At 39.4% G+C, this 15,313-nt stretch overlaps 1 protein-coding gene across 4 annotated transcripts in view; it reads left to right on the top strand.

Moving 5' to 3' along the window:
- The window catches only part of SORCS1 (sortilin related VPS10 domain containing receptor 1), a 294,481-nt gene that overhangs the window by 270,418 nt on the left and 8,750 nt on the right, over nucleotides 1–15,313 (top strand). For all 4 annotated transcript variants that reach the window (XM_061458807.1, XM_061458811.1, XM_061458809.1 and 1 more), the window contains exons 21-24: nucleotides 1,808–1,931; nucleotides 2,932–3,044; nucleotides 5,734–5,865; nucleotides 14,942–15,041. In XM_061458807.1, coding sequence (XP_061314791.1) covers nucleotides 1,808–1,931; nucleotides 2,932–3,044; nucleotides 5,734–5,865; nucleotides 14,942–15,041 — 469 coding nt within the window. The remainder of the gene's footprint in view (nucleotides 1–1,807; nucleotides 1,932–2,931; nucleotides 3,045–5,733; nucleotides 5,866–14,941; nucleotides 15,042–15,313) is intronic.

The following is a 15,313-nucleotide window of genomic DNA, read 5'->3' on the forward strand; positions in this document are numbered from 1 at the left end:
CAGAATAATCCTGGAGGAGCTCTCTGACTGTGGAGGGAGGGAGAGAGGGATCTGGGAATGCTTCTAAATAGTCATGCAAGAAAATTATAATCCAGAGATCAGGAAACTAATGATTCTTTGATATATCAGTGATGGAATGCAAGAACTGCTTTGTGTTCATTGCTGAGACTTAGCTGTAGGATTTGTTGCCATTTCATGCAAATTGCCAATAGCCTTCTTCCTGCATTTTCATCAAAGTGGATGTTGTGAACCAAAATCCAGAAGAGTTTCTAAATATGTTTTCCTCCACCATCCATTCTTCAAAAACAACAAGAAATCTCAGGGATTTGGGGTTTTTTGGTTTTTGTTTTTTTTTTAAGAAACAAACCTTTCAAACTGATGCTGGTGTTATATCTGGAAGTGACTTTACATAGCCCTACAGTTTAAACCTCATTTCTCTGGTGACTAACAAGGGAAGAGACTGCCATCAGCTCTATGCCTCCCCTTAAATATACTGAGCCTAATGCTGAGCCCCCACACTGTATGCTAAACCACATGTGCAAGAAGACCTAATTATCATGTGCTGCTGGTGGATAAAATGGTTCCAAACACACCTCCCTGCCTTTGGGCTCCGCTCGGATATGAGAACAGTATGCAACACATTCCACGGCCTCTATGCTTGCAGTGCAGGAAAATCTGCATAGGCAGCGTAACTGTCATTTTACATATCTTTGTGGCTGAAGTACCTGGAGACCCTGACTAGTTTCTGAGGGGAGAAATGCACATGGATTTTGTAGAGCCAGAAGGGACTTTCAACCACACATGGTTATCTTCTGTATAATGCAGGTCCAAGGGTTTCATCAGTACCTTCTGCTCGATTTAACTCTTTGTGATTAAGGCAGAACCTGACTTCTTTTTTTGTGTTAATAGTTCCCCTCTGATGATGTAGAATTTATTGCTTCTTTTTCTTACCTGCTCCCCAGCTATTTCCCCACAGCTAATTATCCTGAGCTTTGAACACATGAACTGTGTTTGTAGTCAGAATGTATCTAGCTTCAGTTTCAAGCTGTTGGATCTTGTTATGTCTTTGTTTGTAGATTAAAGAACTCTCAGTACTATCAGAAATCATCTTCCCCTAGAGATACTTACAGGCTGTGATTGTCACTTTTTAACCTTCCCTCTGATCTACTAAGCTCATAAGTGATCAGAGTTGATCTAACTCTGTTCTTGTTGAAGTGAGAGTTTTACTACAGACTACAATGGCAAGAGTTTAACTTAATACTGGGTGCTTTGAAGTTCTCACCCAGTTCATTAATAAGCAGAGACGTAATTTAGAGCAGAGACTCTGCAAGAGGGCACAACTCATTGATAAATTGGTTGCATACCGAAGCAAGGTGAGGGGATCTGTGTTCTCACTAAACACCATCACTTACCAAAAATGACATCTCCATGTCTAAAGATAATAAATGAGAAATCTTAATTTGCCTCCTGGTTCTGTCACAACCTCTTTGAGTTGTGGCAGAGCAAACAAATGACTTAGAGCTAATTCTGGGAAAGGAGTGTGACACCTGAGCACCTGATCTTAAAACTTATCTCCTTTGGAAATTACAGGTACCTCAGATTAAATTTCAGGAGGACATCCTCATCTGGATTCCTTGGTCCTCCCCAGAAAATTGGCTTACAAGTCTTGGGACCCCTTCTATGTCTTAAATTTCCCAGCTGGAACTAACTCCCCAGCCCATCCCAATAAGATAGAGAGCCAAACTCACATTTGCTTTTCATTTCCAGTCAAATTAACTTAATTTCTCTTTTTCTGATATGTTTGCAGCCACTGATCACATTGGAAGGGAGCATCACATTCACATTTTCTGTGGAAGGGATGAATACCATCACTGTTCAGGTCTCAGCAGGGAACACAATTCTTCAGGACACAAAAACTATTGCTGTGTATGGTGAGTTCTTCCCCCTTCATTTCACATGGGATTCTCCATAGTCAAGAGCTGGAGAGCCAGATTATCTGGCAGCAACATGAGGTCTTTATTCCAGTATGCTGTGAGTGAGATGACAAGTTCAGTTCCAGTGTTATCAGTTCAGCATAACATCTCTGAAGGCCACTGAGTGGCACTGGTCTAAACTGGGATGAGTGCAGAACGTTGATCTCCTTCGTAGAGCCCTCCCATCTGCTCTGTCACTATTTGGTCATCCTTACATAACTGTCAAAATGTTAGGTTGTTTTGCAAGCTGGTTTTCCCCCTTCTTGGCCAGCAGAGGCCTCTTAACTCATGCAAAAGCTGCTTAGCTTGAAAAACAATTCAGTGCTGTGTGCTGTAGTTCTGTACAGAAATCTGTACTGATTTGATACTGTACTCAGGCCTCAGAAGCAGTCAGGGCACACAAATATGAGTGTAGATGGAGCTTAAGAACCACAGGGAATCTCAGTTTTAGCTTTTTATACTAAGCACACGGTCATAATGATCAATGCAGAATCTCTCTTAGCCGCAATAGAGATTCAGAAGTGTGTTTTCCAAGGCTAGTCCTCTCCCACCTTTATCCCTGTCCCCTTCCAGTTAAGATTTCAAGTATCTGGGGCATGTCTATGAGTGTACAATCACAGCTTACTTTCACAGGGCTTGCCTGCCTCAGAAGTCAAAGAGAATGTAGCATTTACTTTATGTTCCCAACACAGTTCCCTTTCCATTGCTGTTCATCCATTGAAGTAAGGAGTGATCACCTTTTTCAGTTTCATGACACTAAAGCAGTGTATCTCTCAGATTCTCCAAATCTCTCAATGAACCTCTGGGACACACTGCTGGATTCTCTGACAGTCTGTGCATCGCTGCAGACTGTTTAAGTAAAACATGAGCTGCAGCAGGTTTCACTAGGTTTTGCCCATTCATTTGGCACCAAGGCATTTTACAGTCTTTACTCACCACCATGCCATTGTATCTGCAGAGCAATTTCAGTCCCTGCGGTTATCATTCTCTCCGAACCTGGATGACTACAACCCAGATATCCCAGAGTGGAGAAGAGACATCAGTAGAGTAGTCAAGAGAGCTCTGGTGGAGGTAAGCAATATGCATAACCTGTGTTACAATCATTCTAATTTCTGCTTTTTTGCCTACATTACAACTAGATCAGCTGTTCTCTCAAGGCGTCTCTGTTTCTACCAGCTATAAAAGGAGATTCAGCTAGTGCTTGAGGACAGAATGCTAAATTTTAGACAGGTTAAATTATCCCATCCTGTGACAATCTGCTGCTCAGAATCAGGCTTCAATATATTCTTTTTAATGACAGCAGATTATGTGGCTGAAGAGTTGGATTTCAAACTGAGAGGGTAAAAAAGTCAGAAGAGACAGCTGGGGTTTCTCAGCTCAGTGGAAAAAAGATGGTGAAAAAAACCTCTTTGAAACAGGGTTTCTGCTTTGTAAAAATAATGATACTCAGATTTGGAAGGGATACAAGGCTTATAGCTATTATTAGTAAGCTTATATGGTCATTCATGGCATCATCTATGCAAAAAAACTGGAAAGACGTTGTGCACTCATCAGGTGCATGCAAACCCATCTGGATTGTTTCTGAGATTTTTTCTTCAGTTTGCCCAAAAGACAGAAGGTGAGGAGGAAAGGAGCAAAAAAAACCTGGAGCTTCTTCTTCTGACTTATTTATATCTGTATCAAGTATTCAAGGATCTATTTATCTTCAGGATGAATTTTCGGAACATAAACTCAATAAAACAAAATCAAGCAAAAAAAATATAAAACTACAGTATCAGGTCTACATTCAAAAAGCAGAACAGTGAAAACAGCCTTTTTGTTGTTGGAGTAAAAAAATAAAATTGATAGCTAATTATCCCTCTATATAGCTAAATGATTCAGCTTAAACAAGCCTTTGTGAGAAGTTCCTGTAAAAATTAAAGATAAAACCAATAGATTTTTACAGCAATTAAGTAAACTGTATAAAAATGAGTTGAATAACTAAATAATTCAATAGGAAATTATAGCTGTGTTATAGAATTTTTATGAACTTTTATTAAAGTATTACATTCTTATTACAAAGTACCATAGACTTGGATAAAAATTCTGCATAAGAAATTACAGTTCTCTACTAAAATCTCTGTGTGTAAGGATGATTTCATATTAGCACAAAATATCCTATTTTGTATTACGATCATTATTATTTGCTCACATCATTGACTTTCTGAGTCTTGTCTCCCACTTTTGATGAATACACAAATGAACTGAGTAGATCAGCTGAAAAGCTTCCAGACCAAAAAAACCTAAAAATCATTCCCAGCCTCTGAAAAGGAAGACTTTTTAAACTGGTAGTACTGTGTCTTTTTCTTGACATCTTGGAACAACCTGTTAGGCAAGCACAAATAATGCAAGCCCTGGCTTCACAGAATACCTGAAAAGAATGTATGAAACCTTCATGTTATATTTCTTCTACATCCACATTAGAAAAAACCCAAGCCAACAACAGCAACACTACATGCTTTTCCTTGGTGTGCTGTGGAAGAGAAGGGTTCCCTTTTCATAGCTCCACAGGGTATTCCCTGCACTGTCAGCAGTCACACATGGGATGGCCACAGACCAAGCTCAGGTAATGGTGATTTGTAATCAGGTTTGCTGCCTCCTTGTCCTCCATCCATCATTTCCTTCAATGGGCAGCTGCTCCAAGACTTTGCTTTTGAACCACTAGGGAGAAGGATTCATGAGGTTTAGGTCCAGTTAATGTCTGAGAGGGCTGCAAGTCCTGACTGCAGGGGAATATCTGTGTTGCATCCAGCTGCTGTGGTCTGTCTTATATCTGAGAGCACTCTTTCTTTTCCTTTAAAACTGGTCTAAATTCAGCACTTGGAAACAGATAATCCACAATACAAAGAGTCAGTGGAGGAAGACTGAGCAAACTGTTTCTCCTCCTTTCAACTCACAAAACTTCCTGAAGGCTAAACTAGCTCCTTTCTGTAGAATAACTCTGCAGCCTGGTTCTGTAATGTAATGGTAGCAACAGCTGAAACACACAACCAGACCTGACCCTGGTAGGGATGCCTGTGGGGTACTTTTTTTCTGAATTTTGGCTAATTTATGTTGAAGAGCTTTGAGTTTTAACTGCTTACTTAAGATTTTCAGCCAACGAGAGAAAAAAATAAAAATTTGCAGATTAATACAATCTTTAACACTTAAAAAATAATAAAATGGTCCCCATTAACTTGTGGAATTGACCCAGGATGTGAACTATTAAGAATGTCTTTGGCTTTTGGGATTCAAACTTGATTCATCATCTTCTCTCTCCCTGAGTCTCCGCAAAGCTTTTAAGATGTTTTGGCTAATCATACCTCTAAAATGCAGCTCTGCCCACATATTCTTGCCCAGTAATATATGGTTTCTTACAGCTGACTAAATGAACAACCTTGGGGACTAACTTGGTATACTCAGGTAACTTTAAAATAGCTAAATTTAGACAAAGCAAATCATACCAGATGCAACTGTTAATTATGAGCTCCTTATAGCATGCCTTATTATCACTGTTGCCTTAGGACCCTGCATATTTTACTGGAGAATGATAAAATAGCTTAGATCAGGAAATCATGAATCCCTGACATTTTACCTGCAGTAGATTTTAACAAGATTTTCCCTGTTGTACCAGATATACCCTACACCATTTGTATGAGTACTGTGATGCCTTAGCAAAGAAGCTCTCATCATTCAGTGCCATCCCCAACGTTTATCTGACGATTATTTGTCTATGTATCAGGCAACAGGTATTTCAAGCAAGCATATTCTGGTCGCAGTGCTCCCTGGTCTACCCACATCTGCTGAACTCTTCATTTTACCATATCGAGATGCCACAGAAGAAAATAAAAGAGCATCAGCAGACCTAGAGCAGGTATTGTGTCTATTACATGGGGAATTGTATTTATGCATTTGTGAAATAGCCTTTTTGGGGATTTATAAGAGAGGATGGAAAAAATAATTGTGGTACAAATGTATCTGATTCACTGGGGTCTAAACAATGACTGTGATACATGCTCCATCCTCTGGGATTTTTTTTTAGGGTTTTGTTTTATTTTGCTTTGTATTATTTCAATAGGGATTTTTTCTTCAAACACTGGAAAAAGGTTTTGGAGCTGTATTTAGGAGGTGAGACTCCTATTTGGGTTCTCTTAAGTAATATTAAATTGGTATACATTTGTATGATGTCATGTCCTTAGAAGTTTCATTCTACTTCCTGGAAGTAGGAAGAAGGCAGGAAGGATATAGGACATGACTTCTGCCAACATGAACTGAAGTAGCCTCATAAGGCAAAGTTTATGAGGCTGTGAAGAGTCTAGAAAGCACTGAAGGACAAAGCTGAGTGGTAGGCCTGGGCAGATTGAACTTTGTTACTTTAATGCACAGGGATGGGGGTGGATTATCCATCTCCCCTCTTAATGTTACTGTAGTGGGGTTCAGCCACTATAGATTGTTTTCTTTGTGCAAGGCTGAGGTAGGTTGTGACAACTGGAGGAGTAGTATATCACCCTGCAGACACAAAAGATCCTGCCAACCAGGTGGGCCAAGCATGGCTTAAAGATAAAACACTGTGCTGTGCAAAAATACTGGACTATCTCTCAGTTTGTTACCTCATATTCCAGGTGCAAAGATAACTATCCCTGAGTATCCATGTTGGTATGGACTATATAAGTATTGGGGTAGAGGGTGTCATCAGCTCACAAATAACAGCCTCGGTGCTACAGTGAAATCCTCAGTTACTGGATGCCAGCTGCTCCACTGGATGGCGCAAGGGGTGTAGCATTTCTCTTTGGATTTGTCTCTCAATTTCTGGATCAATGAAGTCTTCCCATCAGTGCATGTATCAACAGTATTTTCTTCTTTTTTTTTGTATTCTTGTCTTCTCATAGCCTTTTCATCTGCCTGACCTGTTACTGCCTGTTGCTGCTGCCTCTTGTAGTGGTCTAAAGCCCTGTTAACTTAACTGTGGGCCTCAAACCACTAGGTAACTGTATCCTTAAGCTTTCCCCTGCTCAGCATCCTTAGCCATTGTCTTTTATTGACAAATGACTTTCCTCTGCGATTTTCACCACCCATGTACTAAACAAAAAAAATGGAGATTTACTGATCTGCAAAATCTTTTCTCCCTTTTCTTCTTCATCCCCCTTCTCCTTTCCTCCATCACAAATTGGCAAGGAAGCCAGTCCATAAACTTTCAAATTTACAGCTGACCCTGCCCCTCTCCGGCACTCAGCAGCTTATTGTATTTTGCCAGTTGCTCCCTGTCTTTGCCCCTTTCTTTCTTCCCCCTCTACAAATGAAGTCTCTGTGGCTGTGCAGAAAGGAAGCCCTGACAGTGGTCTCATGGCCCTTTTTATGGACAAGAAAGAAATGTAATTTTCAGTGGGACTCCAGAAACTTCTCTGGCATCCTGCAGGGTCCAAATGGTAACCTTTGAAGAGAGAGAAACTATTTCCCATTTGCAGCTCACTGTTTCTTATGGAGAAGTATCTCCCCTGCTCCCATCAGGATGATCAGAATGTTTTTCTTACTAGTTTGCAGCTCCTTCCTTCCACTTCCTAATTACTTCGATAGAAAATGGCATTATTTTCACTGGGAAGGGCTTAAGGAGGGCCTCAAAAGGTGTCTTTGGCCTCAGCTTTGAAGCATATTCTGTTACTGTCACTGTTTTGTCATCCATTTGTCCTGTGATCCTTCACTATCCCTTTCCCAAAGTGTTTCAGAGAAACTTCTCCCTATGCCTGAAGTCACTGGGATGAGTACTGAGAGCAGATGCTTTTGCTGATGGCAATTTATTTTGCTTCTTAGGTACTTTGTAATGTGTAATGTTCTCTTCTAGTAGGAACAGAAATCTGTTTTGTGCTCATAAGCACGCAACAAGCTATTCAAAAGCATGTATATGAGTTTGTGGGTTTGCAGGTGCACACCCAAAGGAGTTATATTTCTGTATGATTTTTTTCTAATTACTTTAAACTACACAGGAACAAAAATGGAACTAGTTTGCACAAACACTGCAATAGAATAAGATTTCTTCAGGAAACACTTAATTATATAGGTCTTTTTTTCATGATGGTGTATCGTATGTAGAAGTTACTCTCCAAACCTGACACAAACCTGGCGAGCCTATCCAGAGACAAAGTGACAAATAGTTTCTGTCCCTGGAAAATGTGCAGTCAGAATAAACCAGGTGGAAAGGAGTTGCAGAAATTAATGTTTCTATTCTGCAAAATCCCTTGTATCAATACTCGAGGGAGGGAAAACCTAGCTCATTGTCAAAATCAACGTTGGTTAAGCTGAATGAAATACCACAGAAGGACAGAAAACCCACCATGCACACTGTAGGCATGGATTTATCAGGAGAATGGATTATTCTATAGACACCTCCCTCTTTTCCCCTCTTACTAGAGCCTCCTAAACTCCGCACGTATGCATGTCATCATATGATCTGGGTATAGGGATACAGCCTTGAATCCACCATATTCGCATGCCAGGTACCAGAACAGAGTCAAGGGACACACTATGGTGTACACTTGGTTCCCCTGCTTGGTTTCACAGTAACTGAAGACAGTGTACCTACCTGCTTAAAAATGTAGAAATAATTGGGAGTTGTAAAATGCTGGTGTTTGATTTGCGTGTTGTCACTGCAACACCATTAAAATATGCCAAATCTTAGAGAAACAGCTACCCAGATTGCCATTGGCCACCTGGGCTGGCATGCAATTTTTACATCACCTTTATGGACAGGATGATTACAGAACTCAGATCCACTGCTTCAAAAGCACTGAATTCTTTCTCTTCAGGGAAGGACAAACCTCTAATTAATTGCATTTCAAGTAATTTTTGAGTAATTTATAGTACTAATCCAATTCAAAATTAATGCGTAAGAATATATTCTTAAAATTCAGTAGAGGGCAGTGATACAAATACACAGATTCATACTCAGTTTATTTCAGTGCACAGTTTTACTCAATAGGAAGATTCTGAAGGCCTATCTTATTTATACTTTTCACAAGTTGTCTTCTTCTTGTTTTTTAGTGGGGTCTTTTTGTCAAACATAGCAAACATGTCTGCTGTTAGTCAAATGAGATGTAAGCAGAAGATACATGAGAATTCTAAAGTGATGCTTTCACACCAAATCAAGGTTTCCATGTTTTCTTGTGTTTCCCTTTAATTCTCCATTTACATGCTTTTACTATGCAAAATAACTGTAAAAGCAGCATGCAAAATAGAAGTAGGAGCAACTAGTTAATGGCATTTGAAGCCATTAATCTTTTCTCTGGGAAGAGCTACCAGCAAAGTAGCAAGCATGATGGAGTCTTTAGCAAAGAGCAACACAAGCTGATTTGTAGCCAGGTGTGCTCAAGATTTTGCAGCTGTGGCCAGTATCTGTATCCACCCAAAGAGATGGAAAATGACATGAATAACTGAATATCAAATGGACAGTGATGAACCGAGATGAGATACCTCTGGTGAATTTAACACTGTGGAGAGTGGCATTCAGGAAGCCTGTATGTGTATGCATCTTAGGATTCTTTCCTTAAAGCAGATTTAGTTTTAACTTCTGCTTCATTATAGCTTATGGAGCTTCTATCTTTTTTTTCTGTATGTATTCTTTTCACTCACTCTCCTAAGCTTGAGTATTTTAGCATATTTACTTTCACTACTTTTCTTTCCTCTGATGTATTTCAGATATGCCTGTCATCTAAATATTTTAGCAACAAGATCATGACAGTTAATGCTTTCAAATCTTAACAGAAAATGGTGCCAATCTGTCATGGAAATTAAATTCCAGGCAGAGGGGTAAATCATCTAGTGTTTACTAGTGAGAGATTTTTTTAACATCTGTACCTTTGTATGCAGACCATCTTCCACTGGGTGCTTAGGGAAGGTTGAGACAGTCTTTAAGAACTAAAGGCAGGCGTGGAAAGAATGAAATAATATGAACCAGAAGACCTTGTACCAAGGGATCTTTTCGTTAGCCAGCTGTTTTTGATCAGCTGCTTATGTGCTGTAGAAGAAGCTGTCTATATAGCTTGTCTTAATATCTTTGAGTTAACTCCTGCTGTATGGCTATCAGCCCTCTTGCCTTCTCATCTTTTGCTCAGTGTATGGAGCAGCCCTTGATTCTCAAGTCTCCTTCTGGTCACCTTTGCTCATTTACAATGGATCCTGGCTTTTACGTCCAGGTTTATATCTTCTGGTCAGGTCTTGCCCCAAAGTAACATGGGAACGTCTTTTGCTTTGTGCTCTCACAGTATCTCTGGATACTAATGGCAACTTGAATTTAATATCTGTCTTAAAAGATCTCAAGAAATTCCTGATGGACCCCCTAAGTCAGTGATTATGCTCTTTTCAGTGCTAAGCAAGCAAGCTCTGGAGGTCTCATATAAAGTAAACAAGATATGCAGGGTGAGTGGCACAATTTAAAGTAATTCGCATTTGCCCTGACTCCTGATTCACTTTTTTAATGTCAGTTCAAGTTGCTTCCTACCAATCAATGTGCATAATTCTTTCCTTAGTTGTTTATTGATTTACTCAATGAGTTGAAGTGTAACAGTCATCAGTTGAGATGCTTGCACAGTATCTATAAAATTATCTAGATTCCGAGCTGGTACATACTGGCACAGTTGAATCACATTCAATTAGTCTAAACCAATTTACACCAGAGGTTTCAAAATTCAATAAGGGTATGGGAAATGACCTTCTGTGTGATAATTCTGCTTCTTGGTGCACATGGTTCTTTCAAAGTCCTGATTCTGACAAAATGCTAAGAGAAGCCAAATTAATTTTTGTTTTGTTCCATTTTTAAATTGGAATCTCTTTTTTTTTTTTCTTCACAAATTGTCTGTTATTATTATTCATTATGTGTCCTTTGATGAAAAATGGTACATGAAGAATGGTTTCTGTTACTGAATTATTTTTGCACATCATGCTTAATTCTGCAAATGAAGCAGATAAAGTCAATGAGGCTCAGTTAAGGACCAAAACTAATTCTGAAAGCTAATTATTTTCACAAGGGAGACACTTGAAGACTATAAATGAGGAGGTTGCTATTCTGAGAAGTTTAGTCTTCAGCTGAGTTAGTTGCATCTCCAGGAGTGAGAGAGAAACAGGGACAGGCCTGAGGCCAGCCTGCTCCCTAATTGAAGGTCTAGCTGTTCAACCATTACACAGCTATTTTTTAAACAGGCCAAAGTATTTTGATATTTCCTTACTTGCTTTTTAAACAAAAATGCATCCATGGTACTGCTTTGAATGCAGAAATAAAGGGAAGCACAGGACCCAAAATGTTTGCCATTGAAACCTTTTCATTATCTCAGTGACTAAGATCAGGCTTTGTGTGGGGATTTACTTCAGAGACGCTTTATGTTGTAAACAAATTCAGTGAGTCAGAACCACTCTTGGTTAAAGTCTGATAACTGAGTTAGACATAGACTTGATACAACAAGAAAAGCCAAAGAGGCACTTCTCCAGTCTCGAAGTGAGTGTCATAAGTGATCTACAGTTCACAGATCCCCTCAGGACCATGTGAGGACCAGAAACATTGTCAGGTTCAGCTTTGGAGAGCAGTGTACAATCACAGTGGCCCTTTAGCTGTGTGTAACCTGCTTGTTGACTTCAAATAATGATGTTTGTAAACCATTGTGTATGGTTTCTATTTCAGATATTTTTAGAAGTACAGAAGTGAATTTTTCTCCCTCTCTCTCTACTATCTATATGTCTATTTCAAAGAGAATCAGACTTTCCACATAAAGCAAAATGAAAATATTGTACCAAGCAAGCAAACATTTTAAAAACATGTTGGAATGCATCTGTTCTTCCCTCAGAAGTGTGTGTCGGGAATCTCCAGAGCTGCCTGAGGAAGGCAGATGTCTGAATCTCGCAAGAACTTCTGGCACTTTTGAAAGCCTCAGTCTGTTACTCATTTTTTTACTTGTTCAGATTCCATAAAGACTCAGGCAAGAAAGCTGCACCCAGAAAAGCCACTGGGAGAGCATATAATTAATTGAGCCAAGGAAATCTGCTGTATACTCTCAGAAGCATGAGCAATTGCTTCCTGTTTTGACACTTCGCAGATAGTCCTGGAACAGTGACGGCTATTTCAGGCTTCTGATGAGATAATGATGGTTTCAGGCAGAAATAATTTTATTCTGAGTTGCATTTGTATAGGGTATAGTACAATGAAGTCCTTATTCATGATGAGGTAACAATGCAATACCGTAATAATAAGCTTCAGTTGTGATTGTTTCTCTCTGCCTTTCTTCCTTTTTCTTGCTACCACTCTTACTGCCGCTCTCCTTCCTATTATTCTTTGTCACCAGCTCGACAGACAAGAATGTTGGTTGAGCTTTCTTTCACATGCTCAATTCACCTGCTGGGAGGTTTCCACAGCACCTCTCAGCTGTAATGTAAACAGTGCAGCTTAGCAATTACCTGACTGTAAAGCATTACTATAAACAGTGCTATTGTTTTGCCCTTTCCACTCTGCACTGCGGGAGTCCTCTAGCAGGCAAGGTGAGATCTCAATGTTCCTTCATGTCATTGGTGCCCAACAAAGTCTATGGTCCCTTCTCGTGCTGACTTTCTCAAGCTTCTGCTATGCTTCCGTTTCTTGTCCAAATCCTTGATGAAACCATTCTCCAATACTAGATAGCAGTATTTGCTAGCTGCATTCTGAGTTATACATCACGTTAAGCCTCTTTTTGTCTAGAAGGTATCATGCATGGTTATTGCCACTACTATTTCCCTGACCATTTTTTGTAGCTATCACAATGTTTTGAAGAGGAATGGCACAATGTGGTTGGCTTTTTTCTTCAGTTTACTGTCCTGTGGTGGCTTTTTTTCAGAGGCTCAGTTCCCCCAGCAGCCTCAGGACCTCAGAGCAGAAAGGAACATAGTTCTTGCAGGGGTATGGAGGTCATGTTTGGGACTGGAAATGGCCAGAATACTTTTCCCTTTATTTCCACAAGCCATTAACGTACCTGGGTTATGGCATGTTGATCTGCATCTTTTGCTCCAGTTTTAGAAATGAAGCACTCATTATATTCGTCAGTCTTGGTTATTAATATGCTAAAATTCTTAAAGAGGGATATAATTTGCTTCCCAGGCTTTCTTCATGTACTGCTCATCTTTGTGTCACTGTCCCTGCTGCTCTGAGCTCAGCAGATGGCTCTTTGTAAGCAGGTGGTACTTTTTTCTTGCTATTGGAAGAAATATATTTACTGCTTATTCTGGCACCCATAAAAAAAATTGTAAACTTTAAAGAGATGTATTAAAAAATATAAATAAAATGCCTGTAAGAGTTATTGCCAAATTGATATTGTACCAAAGGCACCTATTCAAGTGATCAGCAGCCAGAAATGAAGTGCATAAGCCAAGAGTATTGAAAGAGCCATTAAGAATGTTAAAAAAAAAAATGAAAAGGGCAGATAAATCTCATACTCTGATGAATGATAGCCTGAGAACATCTAATCATATCTGGGTAGCATTTACTGAAATAATTCAACCAGACAAAAATGAAGAACATGAAAAAGATGGTGTAAAAATTATTGGAATGTTCTTTTTTTCTGACAATCTTTCATTAATCTTCAAGATGGAATAAGAATTTATTTAAAACAAATTAAATTAAGCGGTGAGCGCTAGTATACAGTTTCTCTTGATCTTGGTATGGGTATAAGAGCATGTTGTCAGCAACTGCATAATAAGGGTTATGGGGTGCCAGTGGTTTTTCTTTGCAGTTTTCCCACCACTTTTCCCTAATAAAGCAACATGCAGAACAGTGGCTATGTTCAACTGGAAAATTGGTCACTGCTGTAAGAAAATATGAAATAGATGAAACATCTAACAAATGAACATACAAAAGAAACACAACAAATTTCCAACTCCATGTCTATAGGCTTCCATTCCTTGATTCATGTGTCTGGACTTTTTGCTTTTAATGGCAACATGCCTAGAACTCCTTGGATGCAATTAAAAGTGATATGGAGATAGTGGCTCTGTGAATATTGTGGCAAACTGACTTAAAAATATGAATGTTTACCAACAGATTGGACCAAAGTTGGCTTCCTCACTGTGCAAATACAGATTTCATAGGGTCTTGTCTCAGCAAATGCTTATCTTTTCTGTTGTGTTCTTTAAGGAGGAGTAGCCTGCTTCATTTCTGCTAAAGCTCTTGTCATCGGAGTTATGGTAAAATAATCTAATGATCTAAAAGCTCTGTAGAATGTCTCTCCCATGAAAGAGAGAATGTAAGAGCATGTTCTCTCTGTGCGTGACCCATACGAATAGACGGAACATGGGTTTTGTTTAAGCCACACTATGTAGTCAGTAAATGTTTTCAGATTTGAGCTGGGTTTGGTACATGCTTACAGATTAGGGAGCAGCTGGTTTGAACTCACAGCTTCATGAAATTAAATTTATTTTTAGGACTTGAAATTAAGGTGCAAGGTGGGGTAAGGACTTTTTGATTCAGGTGTATCACGTGTTATGAACATGCTCTAAGATCATGGAACTGGCCATTCAACAATCAAAATGTTATTTGTAATGAGTGGATGAGTGCTACCAATCGAAATGCTTCTCTTTGCTTGAATAGTAAATGTAATTCACCTATGTGCTGATGCTGGCTGGTCCTGCAGATACTTGTACTTGGGGGCATAATGAGTCCTCTGGGACTCAGTTCCTTTTGCTGCTGGGATGCTCTTCCAGAGGTGTGACAGGGCATCTTGTTGCTATCAGTCATTGCTAACTGTACGCAAACTGCTCGAGAGATAGTGCAGATGTTCAGCTTTCACAAACTCCCTCTCTGTAAGGTGATAGGAAATTGTGCTCGGAAAGTCTGGTGCCTCTGCAAAATCTTTGCTTTGCTTTCAGCTTCATTCCCTACCACCTACTGGCAATTCAAAACAATGATCAAGAAACAAATACATTTCTTATTTTCTCCTTTTTTCCAGATGTCAGAAAGACTGATTCAGAAACTGAACCAAAACCTGGTCCATTTTGAGTTGAAGCCAGGAGTTCGAATCCTTGTCCATGCTGCCCATTTAACAACAGGTCAGTATCCTCTTTCTGTGTACACCCTTTGTTGCATCTATCACAGCCACCAATATACTCCTTGATGGTAGTAGTGTGCTACCAGCTTTATTTTAAACATTTCTTATTTTTATATTGCAATAACAGATCAGTGTATGGGCAGACATTAAAATGCCTGCTCCACCTCCCCTTTCTTTATCATGACAAAAAGATATAGTGGCTTTGCATTTACAACTAATCCTTTTGCTTACTGATGTGCAAGAATTTGCTTCTGTTGATGGAAATGCAGTATA

This window comes from Pezoporus flaviventris, unplaced genomic scaffold, assembly GCF_033815535.1.
Source record: "Pezoporus flaviventris isolate CSIRO_AGI_PZ_B2104156 unplaced genomic scaffold, CSIRO_AGI_Pfla_v1 ptg000029l, whole genome shotgun sequence".
In the NCBI taxonomy this organism is placed as follows: domain Eukaryota; kingdom Metazoa; phylum Chordata; class Aves; order Psittaciformes; family Psittacidae; genus Pezoporus; species Pezoporus flaviventris.